The sequence below is a fragment of the Microchirus variegatus genome (genome assembly GCF_963457635.1).
Source record: "Microchirus variegatus genome assembly, chromosome: 1".
NCBI lineage: Eukaryota > Metazoa > Chordata > Actinopteri > Pleuronectiformes > Soleidae > Microchirus > Microchirus variegatus.
This window is the reverse complement of record NC_139802.1, coordinates 11,973,388-11,993,742: the sequence shown is the minus strand read 5'-3', so window position 1 is coordinate 11,993,742 and position 20,355 is coordinate 11,973,388. Positions and strand designations below refer to the sequence as shown.

Sequence of the window (20,355 nt, the reverse complement as noted above, 5' to 3'; positions counted from 1 at the left end):
TGCATACGCACAAAGACCCTGCACTTGTCTGTTATCATTGAAGCATGGCAAGGTTTCCAGCAGACAATTTATTTCACCTCACCCTTTTTGCATACATACACACAAGCTAATACACCTGCCAACAAATGCAGCACAAGCTGTTTGGAAAAATACAAAACACTTTGCTGCAGCAAACAATTTATGCTCCACACACACACACACACTTAATAATCAGTGTTCTGCATGGCTTCCTGTCCAGCCCTGACTAGCTGGTGCAGAATGTTAAATGTTGTTATCAAACAGCCTGATTAACTTTTCTCCTGATTGTTTACTCCTGTCTGATCCAGTCACGTCAGCATTCATTAGTGCCGTCTGTATTACTCACATTTGGATTGATTTATGCTGCCCGAAACACTCTGATCTGGATTGATTACACCTGTCACTGGTGATTACACTTGTATTTGTCTGGATGATGAAGTAGTACTGCTTCACACATAAAAAAGACCTCATGAAGCCGCTTAGACCAGAGCTCTTAATTGGTTGGTTGAGCCTGAGAAGGCAGAAAACTACTCACGCTGGTTTACAGGCATATAGTTTCTCACTTAGTTTCTTCAAACTAAGGGTCCAACTTCCTGTTTATGTGTGGCACTTCCGGTATTTGTTTCCACCACGTGTCTGTGAATGGAGCGAGTCTGCGATTGGAGCGAGTCTGCTTCCATGACAATGTCTTGCAAAACAAATAACAAATTGAAATGTCAGGTCATTTCCACATCCATGTAATATTATGGTGTGCAAGGACATGAGGAAGTGGCCTCATATGACTTATGAGAATATTATAGGAGACAGTTGATTGAAAAAAATTAGAATTGACATTGAATTAATACAAAATCCGCAATATAACCCAGTTTTACTGACACAACGATATTAACTGTTACTTGGGAAACCATCTCAGACCACTAACTACCCTTAATCAGAATAAGAAGTTTCATAGCGTAGCCACTTGTGTCATATGATCTTCTGTAGGCTTATTTTCAACATTAGGAGCTCCATTCAAGTCTTTTGCTTAAACCAGCTGATGTTATAGCAACCCCTGACTGCACACATAATGCCTGTTCAGTCAGCTTATTGGTAGACAGGAAAAAACGTCACTTCCTTGCGATCTAGAAGCAACATTATCTTTCAAAGTTGTGGCCCCGCTTGCTGTGTAAAGTTATATAACGACTGACTGGAAATGGCAAACCAGAAGTCTCTCACACAAATAACTGCAGATTTCTACTGAAAAGAAGGTCCTCCCCTTTAGAAGATACAACCTCAATAAAGTTGTATGAATGACATATGAGTTATTGGGTAGGAGAGTGTGTTTTTTGCTATTTTTCACTGTCCTTTGTTGGGTGTATGCTTCCAGTGATGCTGATCAAATCTTTTCATGGCTTGTTAAGCCCATAAAGATCAAGATAAATGAGGTTTGTCATTTGTTGTTTCTGACAGGCAAGTTGTCCTAGGTGCAGATTGATGTCATTGTCTTCAGCCTCAGGCTACTGTGCATGATGAGTACCAGTCAGGCTTATCAGCCCGTACACAGATCACACTGATGCACACAGACCCTGCAGGCAGAGCTGGTGTATCTCAGAGGATCAAATAGTGAAATGATGGCAGGAGAGAGGAAAGGAAGGGAAGGGAATATTGCCTCGAACATAATGTGCGATTCAGCAAACTTATAAGATCATTACCAATCTCATTGTGCAGCATGGATCTAATAAATTAGGTATGACCTCAAGGATGATGTATGTAGACTGTATGGTGATTTTTACTTGTATGTGTTCTGGATAAAAATCCAAAGAAGAAATGACAAAGGAGTGGAATGTTGACCTGTTTCCCCTCCATGGTATTTGGCCAAGTCGTGTTGATCAGTCAACTCCTTCAGCCATCTTACCATTTAAAACACAAGCTGTGTCTCAATCCAGGGGCTGGATCCTCCCATTATCCTCCCAAACACCTACCGCCTTCACTCAATCAGGGTTAACACACACACACATGCTCTCTCTACATATAACTGTCTGAAATATTGTGGCATTAATGTGTGTCGATAAGCAGTGCTCTTCTTACCACCTTTCATGTTATTTATATTAGGTCAGTGGTTCCAAGTCCCCCATCACAAGAAAGTTAATATTCATTAAGTCCTCGTAGTCAAAAAGGTTTGGAACCAGTGTTGCAGGTAACCACTGTGTCATGTACAGTGGGAAACTTATGTGATGTAAGATTGTGTAACCCATTGATCCCTTTTCTGTCTCTTATGTTTTAGGCTAACATCAATAATGTTTCCACTGGGATCGTAATCCAAAATGCAGTTGCCTTGTTGTGTAACCTTACAGAAGATACAGCCTTAGACCTGGAGCCACTGCAAGGTATGTCTACATGTAGTTTGTATGAACTTTCTGTAAGACCGCATTTCTCTCAGCTTAAAAATAAATGACATGCAAGCATGCTTCTCCAGTTTTCTTATTATGTGGTCTCTCTTTCATTGGTAAGGCCCGTTTGTCATTGCCTACTGGACTTACGCACAGTGTGTCAGAATGTATCCACTCAGCATTAGTTAGTTGTTGACATTTTATATTCCCCAGTTTTTGCAGCAGCAGCATACTACTGATCCAGGTCGACAACCTTGGTTGCCTGTGTGCAATTTTTTTGTCCTTCAGCCTTTGCAAAATTCAATAATAATATAATTTCCTGTCAATTCCAAGTGATTCCACTTGATCCAAAATATTGGCATAGATTGAGGATATTTTTCTAGATGTTAGGTCATTTTAGGACTCTTTTTAGGAACTTAGACTTAGTCTATGGTTTAGGTTTGAGTTGGTAGGGAGACAAGAATCATTAGAGGATGGGTGCTCTAATTTAAGATGGAATAAAAATACAAACACCGCTCTGTCGCTCTCCTCTCTCTGTCGTTATTTTGTCCATCTTCTCTGCACCTACTTTCCAACACTATCAACCTCCCTTCTCCCCCTGTTTCCATTGGGTCAGCAGTACAACAGTTTAGTAGTCAGCATCATTATTGTCCAATCACCTCCTCTCTGAACAGGAAACTGTCAACCCAGCACTAATACTTGCCTGGTAATTAACACAGTCTCTCCTCTCCCCTCTTGTGCTCTCGTCAACTCTCACCCTTTGGTGTATTAACATGTTCTCCACCTCTTATCCCTCCTTTTTTCGCATCTCCTACCATCCACTTTTCCAACCTTCTCCTCCTCTCCCATTTTTACCCTCTCCCCTTTCCTTTATTTAGGGCTCCTCCTCTCTCTCTCCTCTTTCTACACTGATGGCAAGGAAGAAGGGAGCGGGAGAGAGGAGGAGAAGGGAGGAAACATGTATAATTGGCTTTTTAAGGTGTGACAGAAAGAGAAAGGGGAGGGAGGTGTATGTGATTGTGAATGTGTGAAATAGACAGTAAGAGGTGCACTATTTGTGTTTGTGTGAATGTATTTGTGCCTCTGCTCCTGTCTCTGTAGACAGAGGTGTTTGTGTGTGTATGTGTGTTTGAGAGTGAGAGAGAGAGATAGCACGCAAGATGAGGTTTATAATTGGGCAGATTTGCCTCCGACTGAGATAATACCCCCTGGGGAATGAAGACAGAGGGAGCAAAGAGAGAGCGATAGAGATAGGGAGGAAGAACAGAACAACAGGAAGAAAAAAGGATGGCAAAAAGGCCTGACAGGGAATGTAGAAAGCAAAATGGGAGGTAAAAGGGGTGGCAGAGAGCGGTCAAAGAGGAAGAATAAGACACAGAGAGACATTTTTGGCATTTGCGTGAGACGACTCGAGGGTGAGATGACAGTGAAGAAAACTGCCTGACAATGGGATAAAGAGAGAAAGGTGAAGAAAAAGTTGATAAGGGAGCGAGGTATAGTTTATAAGTTACTGTAAATAAATTGGCTCTTAATATTGGCAAAACTACCTCTCTGCAGCCATTTCTTATTTTACTGTTAGTCATTACTACCTTTATTTATTTATGCTTTATGATACAGCTTTGTTGTAAGCCACAAAACACAAAGTATGTCATTGCTGTGATGAACTGTTCATGCCCTCCTCTGCAATACAAAGATTGATCAAAATCCTGTATGAAACCAATTTATCAGATAACAGAAACCAAGTTAAGGGATCAACACTGAAAGTAAACTGACGTGGAACAGCCAAATGAATCATTTAGATCAATGATTCCCAACATCTGGGCCATGAGGTACTGCAGGTTTGTTTCTTGAGATTTTTATTTTATTTAAGTAAATCAAATTAGTCCTTTCACAGCTACAGATATGCAGAGGCTTGATGTAAAATTCCACTTCAACTTATTTTCTACCTGTTTTTGAAGTAAGATATATACGATTTAAGGTTTTGGTGGGCCAAATTTAAAATAGAATATAGAACAGCAAACAAAATTAGAACGTTGAGGTTATAATTTGATTACATTTAGATATGAAGCCTAACCTCTTCTCAGAGTAGAAGTCACATTGACAAGCCAAGTGTATCATTTAATAAAGGAGGCAGCACACCTGTGCCATGTCGAACAGCTAAAATGTGTTGCATCTCAAGTAACCTTGAGCTCTTTCTTAGGCTGTGGTGCTGACAAGGTGTCAGTTAATTAAAGCACGTCTGTCTTTTAATTAATTAAAAACCTCTTCAGGGGCTGCATTTGTCTTCAGAATTATTGAAGGGTCTTTGAGGTTCCTCACCTGGTTTGATCCATCACCAATCATTGTTATTTCTCCTGACCTTCTGTGAGAATCTCAGAGGATTTTTTTGTAGGTAATTGCTTCTGTGCCAGCGTTCCCATTAATAAATTGCCATGTGAAATTGGATTCAGGTTTATTTCCCCAAACGGTATCAAAAAGTTCTATAATTGTTCTTCTCAACCATGTCCACATGTGTCTAATCAATAATAATGTCCCCTGGCATAGATTATACCTCAGCGTTCCTCCATATTAATGTTTTTTATATTAGCAAGCACCTTCCAAGTTGACACTTTGTAATCAATCAATCAATAAGACAGTTTTGACAGTACATTTAACTTGCTATGGTCTGTGTCTTGAGGGTATGCAGCCTGTTCATATGTTGATGCATTTAAATCCACGAGCACAGAGCTTATAAATTTTCCACCTGACTCAACTCTGCAATTTCTGCCAAAGGGGCTTTTTACCAAGTATTGATTAAAGAGTCTAATTTACCCTGTGTAGTTACCAATTTATATTATTTCTAATTAATTTGCATAATATTCAAAATGTGTTTTCCCATATTGTTATTATGCATTAAGTTTTATCTGTTTAAAAATAAATCTATAATAGAGGTAACAGTATGATAGAAACTGTTTACAGACTATGGTTGAGTTCTATGTAAATCTACTGAAACATGAAATAATTGCATGTAATCTTTTCAGTATCCATTCTTATTCTCATCCATTCTCTTTCAATAGAACTCCTTTAACAGTGGGTTATAAATAGATGAAATTGCAAAGCATTGTGAAATGTCTATTTTTAACCAAATTTAAGTCCAAACTCCAAAATAGGACAGACCACAGTGGTTTTCACTCTCATACCTGTCAGTGAGAGCAATATTCCTAATTACTGTATCTACAAACACACCAGCACACAGACATGCAGATACTGTATCCCATGATGGGTCCAATGCTTTTGCAAGTTTTATATCTAGCAGTATAGGGGGACTTTCAGGCGGCTGTGGTTTTGTGTTAGAGTGGGTCATCTTCCTGCTAGTCTACATGCCGATTCTCTGTGTTGGACATTTAAACCCAAGTAACTCAGCCGTCAGGAGTTATATGTAGGTACAGGTGAATAGAGGTGTGACAGACGAGATGCTGCACATAATTTGGTTATATGAAATGAGTGTGATTTCAAAAAGTAGTATAACACAGCTTTGAGTGGTCATCAAGAATAGAAAAGTGCTACATAAATACAGACCATTATTTACAGACTGTAAGCCTAACTGTTTGATGTTTGTGTTAGTAGTCAAAGGTAGATTTAAAGGTCCAGTTTGTAAAATTCCGGAGGGTTTATTGGCAGGAATTTAAGTATGTTAATATTAGTTTATAATTCCTTTAAATAATATTAATTTGGTTATTGTTCTCACATACTGTACTTTTTAAAGGAAATGTTTATGGTTATGGCAAGGTTGAAGTTAAGGTAAAGAGCTGAGAAAAGGATGCTTTTCAGTACAGATATGTATGCAGGTCCCCACAGACGATCCAAATGCACAGCTTCAACAAAGTCGCCCACAATCCAAAGGTCTACCGCACAAAGGCAGCAAAAAACTTTTTTATGTTAAATGCGAAACATAAAACTTTTTGCTGTGTTAGTGGAGGTAATAAAAGGATTATCAGAGCTCACATTACTACGCAAGTTATTTTTTGGACTGTTTATTCTGAGTGCATTGCCTGGATAGCTCTGTGATTTGCACAGCTTAATTTAGGAAGCTGTTAAATGCAAACACTTAAACTAAAAGTTAGTTTGGATTCACTGCAGCAGCAGCTTGCGAATAGGATTTCATCAAAGATAGCCACAGTGGGTCAAGTATGCATAAATGAGCCTTTTAAAGAAGATAGACGATCGTAAAAAAACATCCATCAATCTTCATTACTTCCAACTTCATTAGAGACTCTGATTTGCTTTAAGATGATGTAATCACATTCTTTTTGTTGTACTGATAAAGATCCAAATGTCTCTTCTGGTCGTTATGTTTTTATTAAGATCAGTGAGCCATAATAATTAAATTGAATCAAATGATTATTTTGAGCAAAGAAATAGTTTAGTCCATGTATTACTTTGTGTTAATTTAATATCATGTGTATGTGGTATTCACACTGACTCACCAAATAAGTACCAATTATATTCCATAAAATATGTATGAAAGATAGATATTTAGTTTCAATAACTTTTTTTACACATCTTTACACTTATAATTGTAATTTGTATAAGAATAAGTATTAGTATGGGGCTATAATGCTAATAAATATATAATACTTTGTCAGTAAATGACTCGGATGACAAGAATGTTTGATAAAATATCCTTTTTTTATTTGGGATTTTTGCAGATACATAATATACATGGCAGCTGCACTCAAAATACATTAACAGAATGATGTACATTATATATAAGAAACTATGTAGAACAATTATGTTTAAACAAGACAGCCTTGTCAGATCACATTAACGGTAGATGTTCTTTGTATGACTGAACAGTCCAAAGCATTGTGCTTATTTAATTTATAAGGACGCTTGACAAAGTAACATTACATCTCACTGACAGAATTCTCACATAATAGCTTTCTAGTGTCTGCAGTTACACTCTCACTCGCAAGAATAAACACAAACTTTCTAAATAAAGATCTATTGGATCAATAGAAAATAACCTGAATGTCCCCAGTGAAGACAGTGATTCAGTTATTTGTTATTTAACTGTTACTTTTTCTGTGCATAGAAATGGAAGCGACTTTGGACTCGAACAGCCTAAATATTAGCGCAGCGTTCTTTTTATAGAATGCTCCTGTCACGTCAACCTAGTTTGGATAAAATCTCTCTTGCTGTAATTTTGAGAGATGATAGGTAAAAATGCCTCAGGACACGTGTCCACAATGTTCTACACAAATACGCCAGCAAAATGCACAGTATCTTCTGTGTCATGTGAAAATAATGAGCAGAGGAACATGGGTTTGCACTTCAGTGAGTGATTTTTATTCATGGCTGAGCAAGGGCTACCAGCTCTAAAATATGTTCTCCAATGGACAGTTTTCTCGGAAGAAACTGAGTTAGATGAGAGGGAAAGAAAGGTGATATGCAGAATAGAGCAGATTTTATTTTTAGATATTAACTGGACTCTGCTTCAATTGTTGCTGTGATACCATTGTGGGTGTTGATACTTGACTGAAGAATTCGGCTCGATGTGTGTTTTGTTTTAATAAAATGAAAAGCCACATTTAGGTATTGTTTGTCTTTTTAGAAAGTTGGTCACAGTAAAATGCTGATTGACTGATAAAGAAGAGAGTCACTCATCTTGTACAGGAGCTATCGATCAACCTATGAGGCAAAGCAGAGCCTGCAGTTACAAACATTTTCACAGGCTCAAGTTATTCTTTATACCTCAGAGTCACATGGAGCAGAGAGTGTGAGGTGTGTTGGTTATTTGTTGGTTTGTTTGGTTACAATTTATTTATTGTTCTCTTACTATAGAGATGGACTTGTTTACAGAACTGATTTTGACATTTTATAATGGCTATTATTTTGCTAATAGGGTGCTCAATTAAACAACATGACGTGTTTGGACTGATATTATCTTCGATAAAAAAAATAAAAAAAAGTCTTCCAGGGTTCCTCCTGAAGCCAACCGGTAACCGAGAATATATTGAATCGCAACTTTCTCCAGTTTGCACAAATAACTCAATTTGTATGGAAGTCGATGAGGAAATTGATTTTGAAATTTGATTGGTTTTTGATTGGTCCTGATAGGACAGCATGTGTGGACACTGTCCACCTTTTAGTGACCTGTGCTCTGAGCTGTCTCCACAGACTGATCTTTGACATTTCACCAGGATTGAACAAAGCCTAGCAGGTCAGCAAGATCCTTCTCATGCTTCTTCTCTTTTCCACTGCACAGGCCTGATAGAGGTGGTTGTGAATACCCTCTCAGAAGCTGCAGTGGTCCACCAGGCTGGAGAAGAAGAGCACACCATGCGGAAGACTGACCACCTTGTGTTACAAGCTCTTCTGGAACTGCTTCACAACATACTGAAACGGACGTCACTTGTTGTCCGCTCTGCTCTCAAGGTATTGACATTCAACTACCTACCACTACTAGAGCGCACTGAACTCAAAATACACGACTCAGTCACAGGAAACGTTCGAGGGAAATTTATTGTGTAAAAGAGTAAGTAAATCAAAAGCTGAACAAGGTTTAAAGAAACATGAGAGAAAGAGTTGCAAAGAGTGAACATACGCTATATCTATGCACACTCGTAGGTGAGGGTAGATAATTAGACTTAGAATCTTGCAGGTGGGAATGGTGAAGCAATGTAAAATACAAAAGGGGTGACTCGAAATAAAACGGAAAGTTTCAGTTTAATAAAAACATGATGAAACTGAAAATACAAAATAAAGCCATAGCATGACCCTAAGAGCAAGAACTGGATGTCATCCACAGTTATTAAGATCTCACTATAATGGTATATTCCCTGTCCCAGTGATTATGGCCAGTGATTACATTAAAATAATTTTTTGAAAAAAAGTAAATTGACTTCTTAATAACTCACTTGTAACTTGTAATTCACTTTTAATGCACACAAATATCTCATAATTGTAATAGGTTAGGCTTCTGCATTGATTATCTCAAACTATCTGTAGAGAAAATATAAAAATGATGGATAGAAAATAAATATATGCCTTCAAGTAACAAACCAATATCTTCACAAATGCACAACTGCAGTTTTCTGTTCTGCATTGCTATAGCCTTTGCAAATAAATCCTCAAGGAGCTGCCTGTATTTGGTAATATTTTTCACAATACACCAATTGTTAAGTGGTGGCTTATTTTTGCTATATCATATTATATTGGTCCTCATGGTCTGGTGTATTTCCCACATTGATTCTCCACTATTTATCAGTTTCATCTCTGCTGAGCACAGAATCACCAAGAGAATCACAAAGCAAAGTGAGCTCCCAAAAAAATGTTGTCCTTGTATTGTGTCCCTGAAGGCATATATATATGTGTGTGTTTGTGTGTGTGTGTGTGTGTGTGTGTATGTGTGGGTTTGTTTGTGAGTGTATGGCCATTGATGTGTGCAGTGGAGGCTAGCAGGTTTAAGCCACTGCAATATTGAAGTTGTGGACTCAGGAGAAAGCAGATGAGGTCTGGAGTCACTGGGCCACATGTGCACACACACACACACACACACACATACTCATACTCAGGCGTGCATAGAGGGGCCTGTCTGGCGATGTCCCTGCGGCCTCATTATCACCACTGGCTTTGTCCTCAGCTCTCCTCCCTACACACAGACACACACACACTCACATAATACTCACATACACACACCAGCCCCCCCATCTCCCCATAGTGTGCACCCCAGCGCAAAACATACATATTAATGCTAAGACGAGGGGGCTAAAAAGGAGGCAGGGTAGAAGACTGAGTGGAAGAGAGATGGACAGAAGAGGTTGAGGGAAGGATGGAGAGTTAGACAGAGATGGGGGGGGGGGGAGGATCTCGCCGAATGTGCAGCGGAAATCAATTCTTCAAGAAATGCAAAGCTCATTAAAACAGAGAACTTCTGCCCAAACCAAATTCATTTGGGTAATAAGGTCTGATAAGGAGAGAGAATGTGACTAGACCACTCTCCCCAAACTATTGCTCTGTTGGTCAAGACACAGAGAGAGAGAGAGAGAGAGAGAGAGGGAGAGAGAGAGATTTTATATATACTTCAGACAGTTTAACAAAGCAGAAGTGACTTTGGGATAATGAAAAATTGGTGTCAATTATTCTCCTGCTAATTGGCCTGAAGTTTCACGGTACATATGAACTGAACTAAAATAAGCCTAAATGCATTACAGAGGCTAAAAAGCAAGTGGTGGTGGAGTGTAAGGGGAAAAAAAGTATTTCTGCTGGCAGTGGAGGTGGTCACAGAGCTGGAGTGAACAACAGGCCAGACACTTACATTGTTGTGTTATACATCACGCTTCTGATTCTGGACAGACTGCTGTCCGAAATCACACACAGCAGGGACGGCAATATGAAGGCTTGTTCAGTTCAGTTCAGTTCAGTTCAGTAAATAAACTCTATTTAAGAGCAACATAAAAGGAGATCTGTATGAAAATAGGTTTTTCAAATGTAAACTAACTTCAGGATACAGTTGAATTAAAGTGTTCAGTATGTGTTGTTCTCAACAAACGTTGTGTGTTAAAGACAAGAGGGATTAAAATAACTCGGCGTATGCAAGAAAACTACTTCCTCCCTTAGTCTATGTATCAGTGTGTCTTTCCGTGTCTGTCTCAGTCTGTCAGAATCTGTCTTGGCAGGTCTCTGGATCCATCATTATTGACTGTCAAATCTCTATAAATGATTTAACGTGTGTGTGTGTGCGCGTGCGTCTGTGTGTGTGTGTGTGTCTGTGTGTGTGTGCGCGTGTGTGTGTGTGTGTGTATAGAGCCAGAGGCTATCTTGTCCAGCAGCAGAGATGGAGGCAGCAGAGAAGCTGCTCCTGGCCAACAGACCCCTGAGCCAACTCAGCACTCACCTCATTCACATGGTGAGACCAACACTCATACAGCCTGTGTGTTGTGCAGAAGTGTGTGTGTGTGTGTGCGTGTGCGTGTGTGCGTGTGCGTGTCCATATACTGTGTGCCTACAGAGAGACAGGATGTGAAAACATCCTTATTTATGCAGGGAAATGAGACAGGGATACAAAAAAAGAAGAGTTGTCCAAGTTCAAGTTGTACTCGTAAGTAAAATTTCAAACGTGGAAATATACAAGTACTCATGGAAAAGTAATAACCTACACCCACAGTCACAACCATCTTATATTTAAATCCTTAATGTTTTTGCTTTCCACAGATTAGTTAGACAAACTTTGTTACAGTTCTAATTTAAGTACAGGATATCAAAGTGTGAATTCACAAAGTAAAGAGAATTACCACTGCTAATTAATTTAATTTTCACACACTGAATGAATTTATTAACCATCTGTCATGTCTTGATAATTAGATTTTTCATTTACTTTCATAAGATCTGCAGCATTTTTTTTAAACAGTTAAAGGTGTCATCATATTATTTAAAAACATATTATTTACACAAAACAAAACAAATTATTAACAGAAATATTAGCTGTAATAATAAAACATAGGAATATCACTGTAATGAATTTAGTCTAGCAATCTTTCAGTACACTGTCATATTTTTAATATCTTTAATTTGTTTAAACTAGCTCTGTTTAAGTTCCACATGTGATTTCACTGTCAGGATGTTATACTGAATAAGTACAGTGTGTCCACATCACCTCACTGTTTAACAAACCTTATTATCCAAGTGTGTTTCTGCAGTTATTATAATTATTAATCCCATAATTCCACACAAAAGGGTCTCATATCTGCAAGTACTATCAGAGAACTTGATTTAATCTAAAAACAGGGAGATAAGAGTCTGCTGAGAGAGAGAAATGTGGAAATGTTATCACATCCACATTTTCTTACACAACACACACCACTGAGGATTAAATGACTCAAAATAGGATGTGAAAGAATAACTGTGATGAAGAATGAATCCCTCCTCTGTCTGCTCCCACAACCATAGAATTATGATATAGAGGTAAAATCGGATTCACTGACTGATTTGTGCATTTTAGAAATACATCTTAGATGAGAAAATAAGTATAATCAGGATTTGAGTAGAGTAAGTTGTGGAAAATGTCCTGGGGAATGAAATGTGGCTGCGATGATGAAATGCAAAGATTGAGAGAATCCATTCAAAAGAGAGGGGTCTGTGAAGCATTCTGGGAAGTTTAGGATGTGGGGAAGGGAATGAAAGGGCGAGTGGGAGGAGGAGAGGGGTCTCAAGGGACACAATATAGAGGGTTTCACTTATACTTGACCCATTGAGTGTTGAGTGAGAGTCTGTGTGTGTATGTGTGTGTGTTTGTGTCTGGTTGTTGAGGAGAGGTTTAAGGGGCAGCTGACACTCCCCCGGCCTCTGCTTAGCCCTTTTGACCCATCGGGTATTAGTGGGATAGAGAGAGCTGAAGTGTCAACGTGGATGTAGTAATATTAAAGCTTCAAAATGTGCTCATATTACAAGCACACAGGTCTTAATGTGAACTTTAAATAAATAATAAATATATATACATTACTGTGGACAACTGTATAGTTTGTGCAACATGTTCTGTCAATCAGAATACTGTTGGAACTGAGAACAACATTTAAAGATGTTACACACAGTGATAATGACAATATTCAAGCCTCCAAATGAGTTAATATATTTGCTAATTTAGCCTTGTCAGGTCCACACAGCTCTTTCTGTGTTTATCAGTTTAGCTGTGTGCCATTCTCGGGTTTCCCCCCCCATTTACTTTTCCGTGCTGTACACAGGAAGTGGTTCATATTACGTCACACCTGATGGAGGCAAGATGAATGCACAACAGTAACATTGGTAGTGGAGTGTAAATGGTTGAGTGTGGCTAAAAATAAAAAAAAACACTAAGAAGTGCTCATGAAAGGTTTCAGAGGTAGATACTTCTGGTATCTGGATGTTCAGTTTGACAGGGTGAACTCTTAAGTAATTACTCACACAAGTTATGCACTGGTTTAGCTTTAATTATTAATTCACTCTCAATCTCATGAGCATTTGCTTTAAAACAGTAATTATGTGTATAAATCTGAAACCTCATAGTTTAAATGAATTTCAGATTATTATTATATTTTTTAATTAAAATAGATTTTCAGTAGGCCACGCGGTTGGCATAGGGGTTAGCACTCTTGCCTTTGCAGCAAGAAGACCCGGGTTGGAGCCCTTGGAACAAGGCCCTTTCTGCATGGAGTTTACATGTTCTCCCCGTGTGTGCGTGGGTTTTCTCCAGGTTCTCCGGCTTCCTCCCACAGTCCAAAAACATGCTGATTTAGGGATTAGGTGAATTGGTCATTCTTAATTGAATGTAGGTGTATGAGTGAATGGTTGTTTGTCTCTACATGCGGCCCTGCTATGGACTGGTGAACTGTCCAGGATGTACCCCGCCTATCGCCCTATGCCGGCTGAGACAGGCACAGCACCCCCCGTGACCCTCCGATGGAGGATAAAGCGGTAGATAATGGATGGATGGATATTTATAGTATGTACTGTAAATACACCTGGAGGAGAATGAGAATTAAGTTCCATTATTAGAGAATCTTGAAGAATCTTGAATCTTGAATCTATTATTTTTATTTCAGCCCATGGCCCACATTAGGACTGCAGAATACATAGAGTATATCAGAAATGTATTGTCATCACCATGCCAAAAATGAATTAAAAATAATAATACATTCCCCTCATTATGGCAGCTCATCATGCTGTACTCTAACAACTGCAATGATAGATACCACAATTCCATTTGTTTTTGAATGTATGTTTATTTAAAAGCATATTATTAATCCAGGTGGGATGTTTCTGTTCAGAGTAGTGGAACATTTATTAATATGTGTATTTTTTTCCAATTAAACCAAGTTTTTAAAAGGAAATGATGCATTTAATTTTCACTAGGATTTTACTAGCATAGGATACTCACTCACTGTCTGGGTCTTTCTTTATTTATCACAAATCATATCGTACTCAACAATGCTGCTGCATATGGCATATTTCCCTAATACCTTGCAGGCCTAGCCCATAGTAACCACAGTAAAATAAAAAGACATTGAAAATGTATTATTGGACATAACATTTCTTTTTTCATTCTAGCTCTTCTCTAAAAACCAAGAGGTGTGGGAGGAATCTATTCAGTGTCTCTCCCTGTTGGTCCAGCTGTACGGTGGAGAGGGTCACGACTGTCTGTCACCCTCCTGCTTGAAAAGCTTCTCCCATGTGCTGCGCGCACACATGCATACAGAGTCCAGCCGAATACATCGCATCATTCTCAGGATCATCAAACGACTGGTGAGTTCAGTGTGTGTGTGTTCACAGACAGACACAGGTCACGACATTATGCAACATCTATGACAAAAAGTCACTTGTTTGACATGTCAAAAGTCCACTGAGTAAGAATTAGAGACTAGATTTTTCCATTATACAGTTCATTATACACAAGACTCCTCTGTTACATACTGAGGTTTCAGAAATGTCCTTGGTAAATGTTGGAGATTAACACCCCTTTTTTTTAGGATTTTTAACTCATCGGTATTGTTCGCTTTGATTCTTGTGTCGGATGTCGCACTCTTGACTCTTCCAGTGACGACACTCACTGCCAATCAGTGGCCAGCAGTCTGTCGACGACACATTTTATGACAGATCAGATCGCTTTGAACCTCACCAGAGCAGGTACCATGTACTATCCCTAATGGAAAAGCAAAAAGAACAAGAAGAGTTGTGCCAAGCCAAGCCGTGCTAGAACGGTATAATGGGAAAAAAAACAGTCACTAAATCATACCTACAAGTGATATATTCATTTTATGCCGATAAAGCCTCCTAAATGTTACACACTCGACCTTAAATAGATACTTTTTTCCCTCCATGCGTGATCCATTTTCAGCTGCCGGTACTGGTCATAATTCACCACTGAAACATGTGGAAATAATAACTGTCACCACTGCAGAATGATCAGATCAGATGGAGGACACACACACACACACAGTGAAAGAATAGGCCTTGCTATGTTGCTGTTCTGAAAATAGAGTATAGTTTCACTTAAACTTGACTGACAGAGGGAGCAAGACAGCGAGGGAGAAAACTTGTCTGTTTGTATCAGCCTGTCACTGTTTGAGTGTCAGTCCAATTTTTGTCTGATAGTCAGAATGATTTGTAGTACAAGCCAAAGAAGGCTGCCTCTAAGCGTATATTGTACCAGAGCAGGTGGAGATTTAGTGAGGAGTGTGTTTTTCAAACGTTATAAAGAAAATTATTTCAACCTCGTTAAATTAGTAAAAATCGATGCAGCGACGGCAAACTCGAACTAGAAATAGACTCGTTTTAATGAGGACCCAAGTTTCTGTCCTAACTGATGCACAACAATTAAATGGCACAAACCAGATTTGCAAAAATTAAAATGCCAATGAGACACATCCTTAAACTGCCAGTAAAATACTGAGCAGAGACACATATGGCATCAGACAAGGACTCTGACTTCAAGTTTGGTATGCAATCTGTAGCTTAGCTTTTCAAGGAAATGAATTCACATTGACTGGTGGTTCTGCAGTAGAGCATACACATGCGATGCCAACACAGAAATCACTATGTATGCTGTTTCTGCACCATCTGGACAATAAAGCACTTTACTTTGACACCAAAGCCCCATCGTCTGTATACTTTCTCAGGCCAGCAAGAGATACTTGTGATTTCAAACCATGATGGCAGCATTTCTCTGACCTCAAACTAAAGTTGCGGTCACGTAAACTCACCCATGCACACTAAAGCTGCCACGCCAGATTCTCTGAGAATAAATTATTTTAAAAAGAGTTGATTTTGGATGCCCTACAAATGTAGCCAGAATGTTTAATCCGGGGCTTTGCAGAATGGCACAAAATCAGATTCAGCAGTTGGTTAAAACAGAGGCCAGGTGTGTTTGGAGCGGACAGCCCAGTGAAAATCCCTGTAAAAAGTAAACATGACCAAGTTTGAGAGAAATTGCAATGATTTTGCTGTAGACCACCATGAATTATGAAAAGTGCGTTGCTAAAGTTCTGGCTTTGCTGCAGGGTCGTAAAATAGTTTCTGTATGTGGTATACAAGGTCAGCTGTCACCCTGAGATCATATGATCTGACTGAAGGCTGTGCCTGGAAGCTACCTAATATTTTGAGTTATGTGTTTGTGTGTGAGGCAGAGAGTGAGTTTGCAGGATTGTGTGTGTGTGTGTGTGTGTGTGTGTGTGTGTGTGTGTGTGTGTGTGTATTTTTTGATTCCACTCACTAATTAGATCCCACCACCTGAACCACCCACACACACACAAATTCTTCTCTGTCACACACCAGCTCACAGACTCACCTCTTTCTGTCTGCTGAAACAAATTTGTCCTCATGTGCAAACTCCCTCATTACCCACTATGCTAACAGCTACAGTAACATGGAGATGTGTATTCTCTCTCCTGCTCGTCACCCTGAGCAACATACACAAAACTCTGAGTTTGAGTGTGAAAGTTTTACTCTCTGCAGTGCTGTTCTCCTACCTCACACTTTTCTTTTCCACTGGAGTCCAGAAGCTAAACTTTTAAAAGAAAATAATAATACAAATCTACATCTAACCATTTACTAAATTGGGGTTTTTCAAATCTTGCTGTCAATCAGCCACTCAGTCGGAAGAGAGCAATGTGTGGCTTTGAAAGAATACAAGAGACACTTTTCATACGCAACACCATTTTTCACAGGCAGAAACACAATGACACGCACGCACACACACACACACACACACACACACACACACACACACACACACACACACACACACACACACACACACACACACACACACACACACACACACACACACAGAGAGAGAAGTGCCCGCCCTTCAGAAAAGGCTTTTTAATTTTCTTTCATTGATTTCAGGGTTCTGTTAATCTCAATCAAAGATCCCACTAATAGCTTGGGGAGTGAAGGAGAATGAATCAGTGAATTAGTGAAATTTTCAACTTGTCTTTTTTTTCCTGTTACAACTTGGAAGATCTTAAAGGGGAATGCTAATTTAATAAAAAATAATGGGATTCAGAAAGAATTGTTCTTCCCTTTTTGGAGCAGTTTGATTTGTCAGTGTTATTTTGTTTTTAAATTATTATACAGTCAGCCTTGAGAAACACTGAATTACTTGTGCTGTGTGACTGGTCCCTCAATATATTTGCACAATTCATATTTTGCTCAAATCCCTTTCACTCACGATGGCCTGTCCAGCAGAAATAATGTGGATTGCCTGAGTATTTTTGTCTAAACAGTGTCATACTGTGCGACAAGACTGAATCCATGAGGAAAGGCACAGTGTTGTCGTTGTTGTTGCTTGCATTGTCCTGTCCTACTGCTTGTTAATCTCACACGTTTGTCAAGGGGCTTCCTCATTTCCTTAGGCTGAAATATCTCAGTGTTGTTTTCCAAAATGTCAAAACATATGTCCAATTATTGTGACCTTTTTCCATATTCAGGCTGGAACCAACTACATGTAGTTATTTATTTGATTAATTAGTTTGATAGTTTATCCATTTATCCATCAATCAGTTCCCCAGTGTCAGTGCTTGTCTCTAAGGCCAGGGTGGTGTCATATTTGTATTTATTTATCCATTTATCAGTTACTTGAAGATCAAGACTGTGATCAAACTTGATTTGGATAGTGTCATGATTGTTGACACTAAGGCTATATGAGTGCAGGACATAAGAACTTCACTTGTTTCTAGTGCAGTATATACAGAGCACACATACTTGTGCTACTGCTTCATCTGTCTTCTTTAGCCTTTTAACACATCTCTTTTATCGTTCATTCCTTTTTTTGTGTCATACTGTTGTATGAATGGTTGTTTTCCTGAGCATCTTTTAACATTAATGTCTGCACCAGTCTGTTGGTTTGGCTACCTCAGTGTGGTGAACACAAAGAGATTAGGTAGCACTGTTAAAGTTTGCCAACAAATCATTGGTTCTAATCTACATTCAACAGAGTTCCAACCTCTGCCATCGGGGAGAGGAGGTTTACTCTTTTTCTGAGGCCAAAACATCAAATAAATCTGTGATGACGTGATGATAAACCTTGAGTGTTTCATTTTCCATTTATTGTTGTATTTATTTTAAGGTGTAAATTGTTGTACTAACCTAATTGCCCCCCTGGGACAATAAATACTTTCTAATCTAATTTGAACAATAATTTCTCACTAATCTGTCGATCTCACTTACTTAAACACATCTTACATGACTAAAAAAACACGCCATCTCCGTCTCTGCTGTCAGGTACATTGTCACATGTTTTAACTTATTATCTGCTGTGACAGCAGCACTGTGCTGTCTTTCTGAGAGGCAAACATGTCTGTTTGCTCATTTGTCTGACTTTGAGTCAGTTTTATAGAATCAGTGTGTGTGTGTGTGTGTGTGTGTGTGTGTGTGTGTGTTTGTTTGTGTGTTTGTGAAGAGAGCATCTTTGTCTCCTCCTAAGCCCGTTGCCTGGCAACAACCATGCTGTGTCACCACAGAGACAGAGGTGATGATGTCACCAGAGATCAGAGACGGCACATTCACCAAACACACTGGTCCATACCCAATAAACCCCACACACAGACACACTCATACACATGACCAACAACTCAAGTAAATACTCACAAACACACACCTTTGACAATTGAATTACAACAGACAGCAGGTGTTATCATGTCAGGTGATGATAAAACCAGAGGGATATCAGATAGAAGAAATATATCAAGTAGGAAGAAGAAATTTGGTGAAGGGAGAGAGCAGACTTATGAAATCCAAGAATAATTATACAAGTTAATACATTCATACATTGACATAATTATGAGGAAAACTTGGAGCACTCATGAGAAAAGGTGCCAGTATGTCACACAGAGTGCACGTATGTATTTTTGTGTGTGGCGCACATTAAACTGGATTTTCACCACTTTTATCAACTTGCTTTGAAATTGCTCTGAAAAATGAGTGTGATGTCACTCAGCAGGGGATTGATAACTGAGACTGGTGTTTCTTCATAAGGTTAATTTCCATATATTAACTTTGTTGTGATGCTGTGAAAAGACAAATAATGTGTAAATGCTACTGTATAATCATTGTTTTGTATTGGTGAACCACAGGTGTTAGCAGCTCAGGCTTTATTGGCCAAGTATGAGAACACATACAAGGAATTTGACTCCATAAACATAACATAACACACATTCAAATGAAGAAAAGAACAAGGACAACAAAGAATAATAAATTAAAAAGAGTGGTATAAAAATGAATGGGAACATTGGACAGAGTCTATTATAAATATATACATAAAAGCATGAGTGTATTTACAGTGAGGATTTGAATTGTTCAAGTGTACAGCTCAGTCAGTCCCTGTAGCTTAAAAAGAAAGCAGGAAATAAATCTAAATTGTGAATGTTGTGGGCCTGATTCAGACCCGATATTAACATCCATCTTAAGAGAACAAATCATGTTCCCACGTGGCAGTAACATGCATCCTGGATGTGTCTCCACCTGTGACCACTTCTGACTGAATATCTTTTTCCTGCCCTGCAAATACGCACTGATGTCATTTCTGTTCATGACCGTACAGATGTGTGTTTTTGTGAGAGTAATGCATCAGTGTATCAGTGATAGAGAGAGAGAAAAAGAGTTAGGAGGAGTTGACATGAATTTAAGATACAAAATAATCTCTGTTGATCAGTGTTCTTATTGTTATGTGGCTACAAATAAATCAATGTGTGGGTGCTGATTCATTTGAGTTCGCTGGAAAGCTAAAAGCTGAAGAGGCAGGATGTGTATGGCAAGCCTTTTTTACAGATATATGTAATTCAATTATTCCTATCCACAATGTCATTCTTCCTAGGACAAATTACGTCACTTTTGCTATTCATGTGTATTGGGCTTTTAATTTCAGATATCCACAATTACATTCTTCCTGTGTCACAATGATATTCTTCCTATCCACAGTGACATTCTTCCTATCCACAATGTCATTCTTCCTAGG

At 38.8% G+C, this 20,355-nt stretch overlaps 1 protein-coding gene across 1 annotated transcript in view; it reads left to right on the top strand.

Annotated features, from left to right (window-relative positions):
- ulk4 (unc-51 like kinase 4) overlaps positions 1-20,355 on the top strand; it is a gene marked incomplete at both ends in the record, with an annotated part of 70,914 nt that overhangs the window by 45,691 nt on the left and 4,868 nt on the right. Inside the window, 4 exons of the mRNA XM_083898732.1 lie at positions 2,282-2,384; positions 8,635-8,804; positions 11,176-11,277; positions 14,451-14,645. Of these exons, the coding sequence (XP_083754858.1) occupies positions 2,282-2,384; positions 8,635-8,804; positions 11,176-11,277; positions 14,451-14,645 (570 nt within the window). The remainder of the gene's footprint in view (positions 1-2,281; positions 2,385-8,634; positions 8,805-11,175; positions 11,278-14,450; positions 14,646-20,355) is intronic.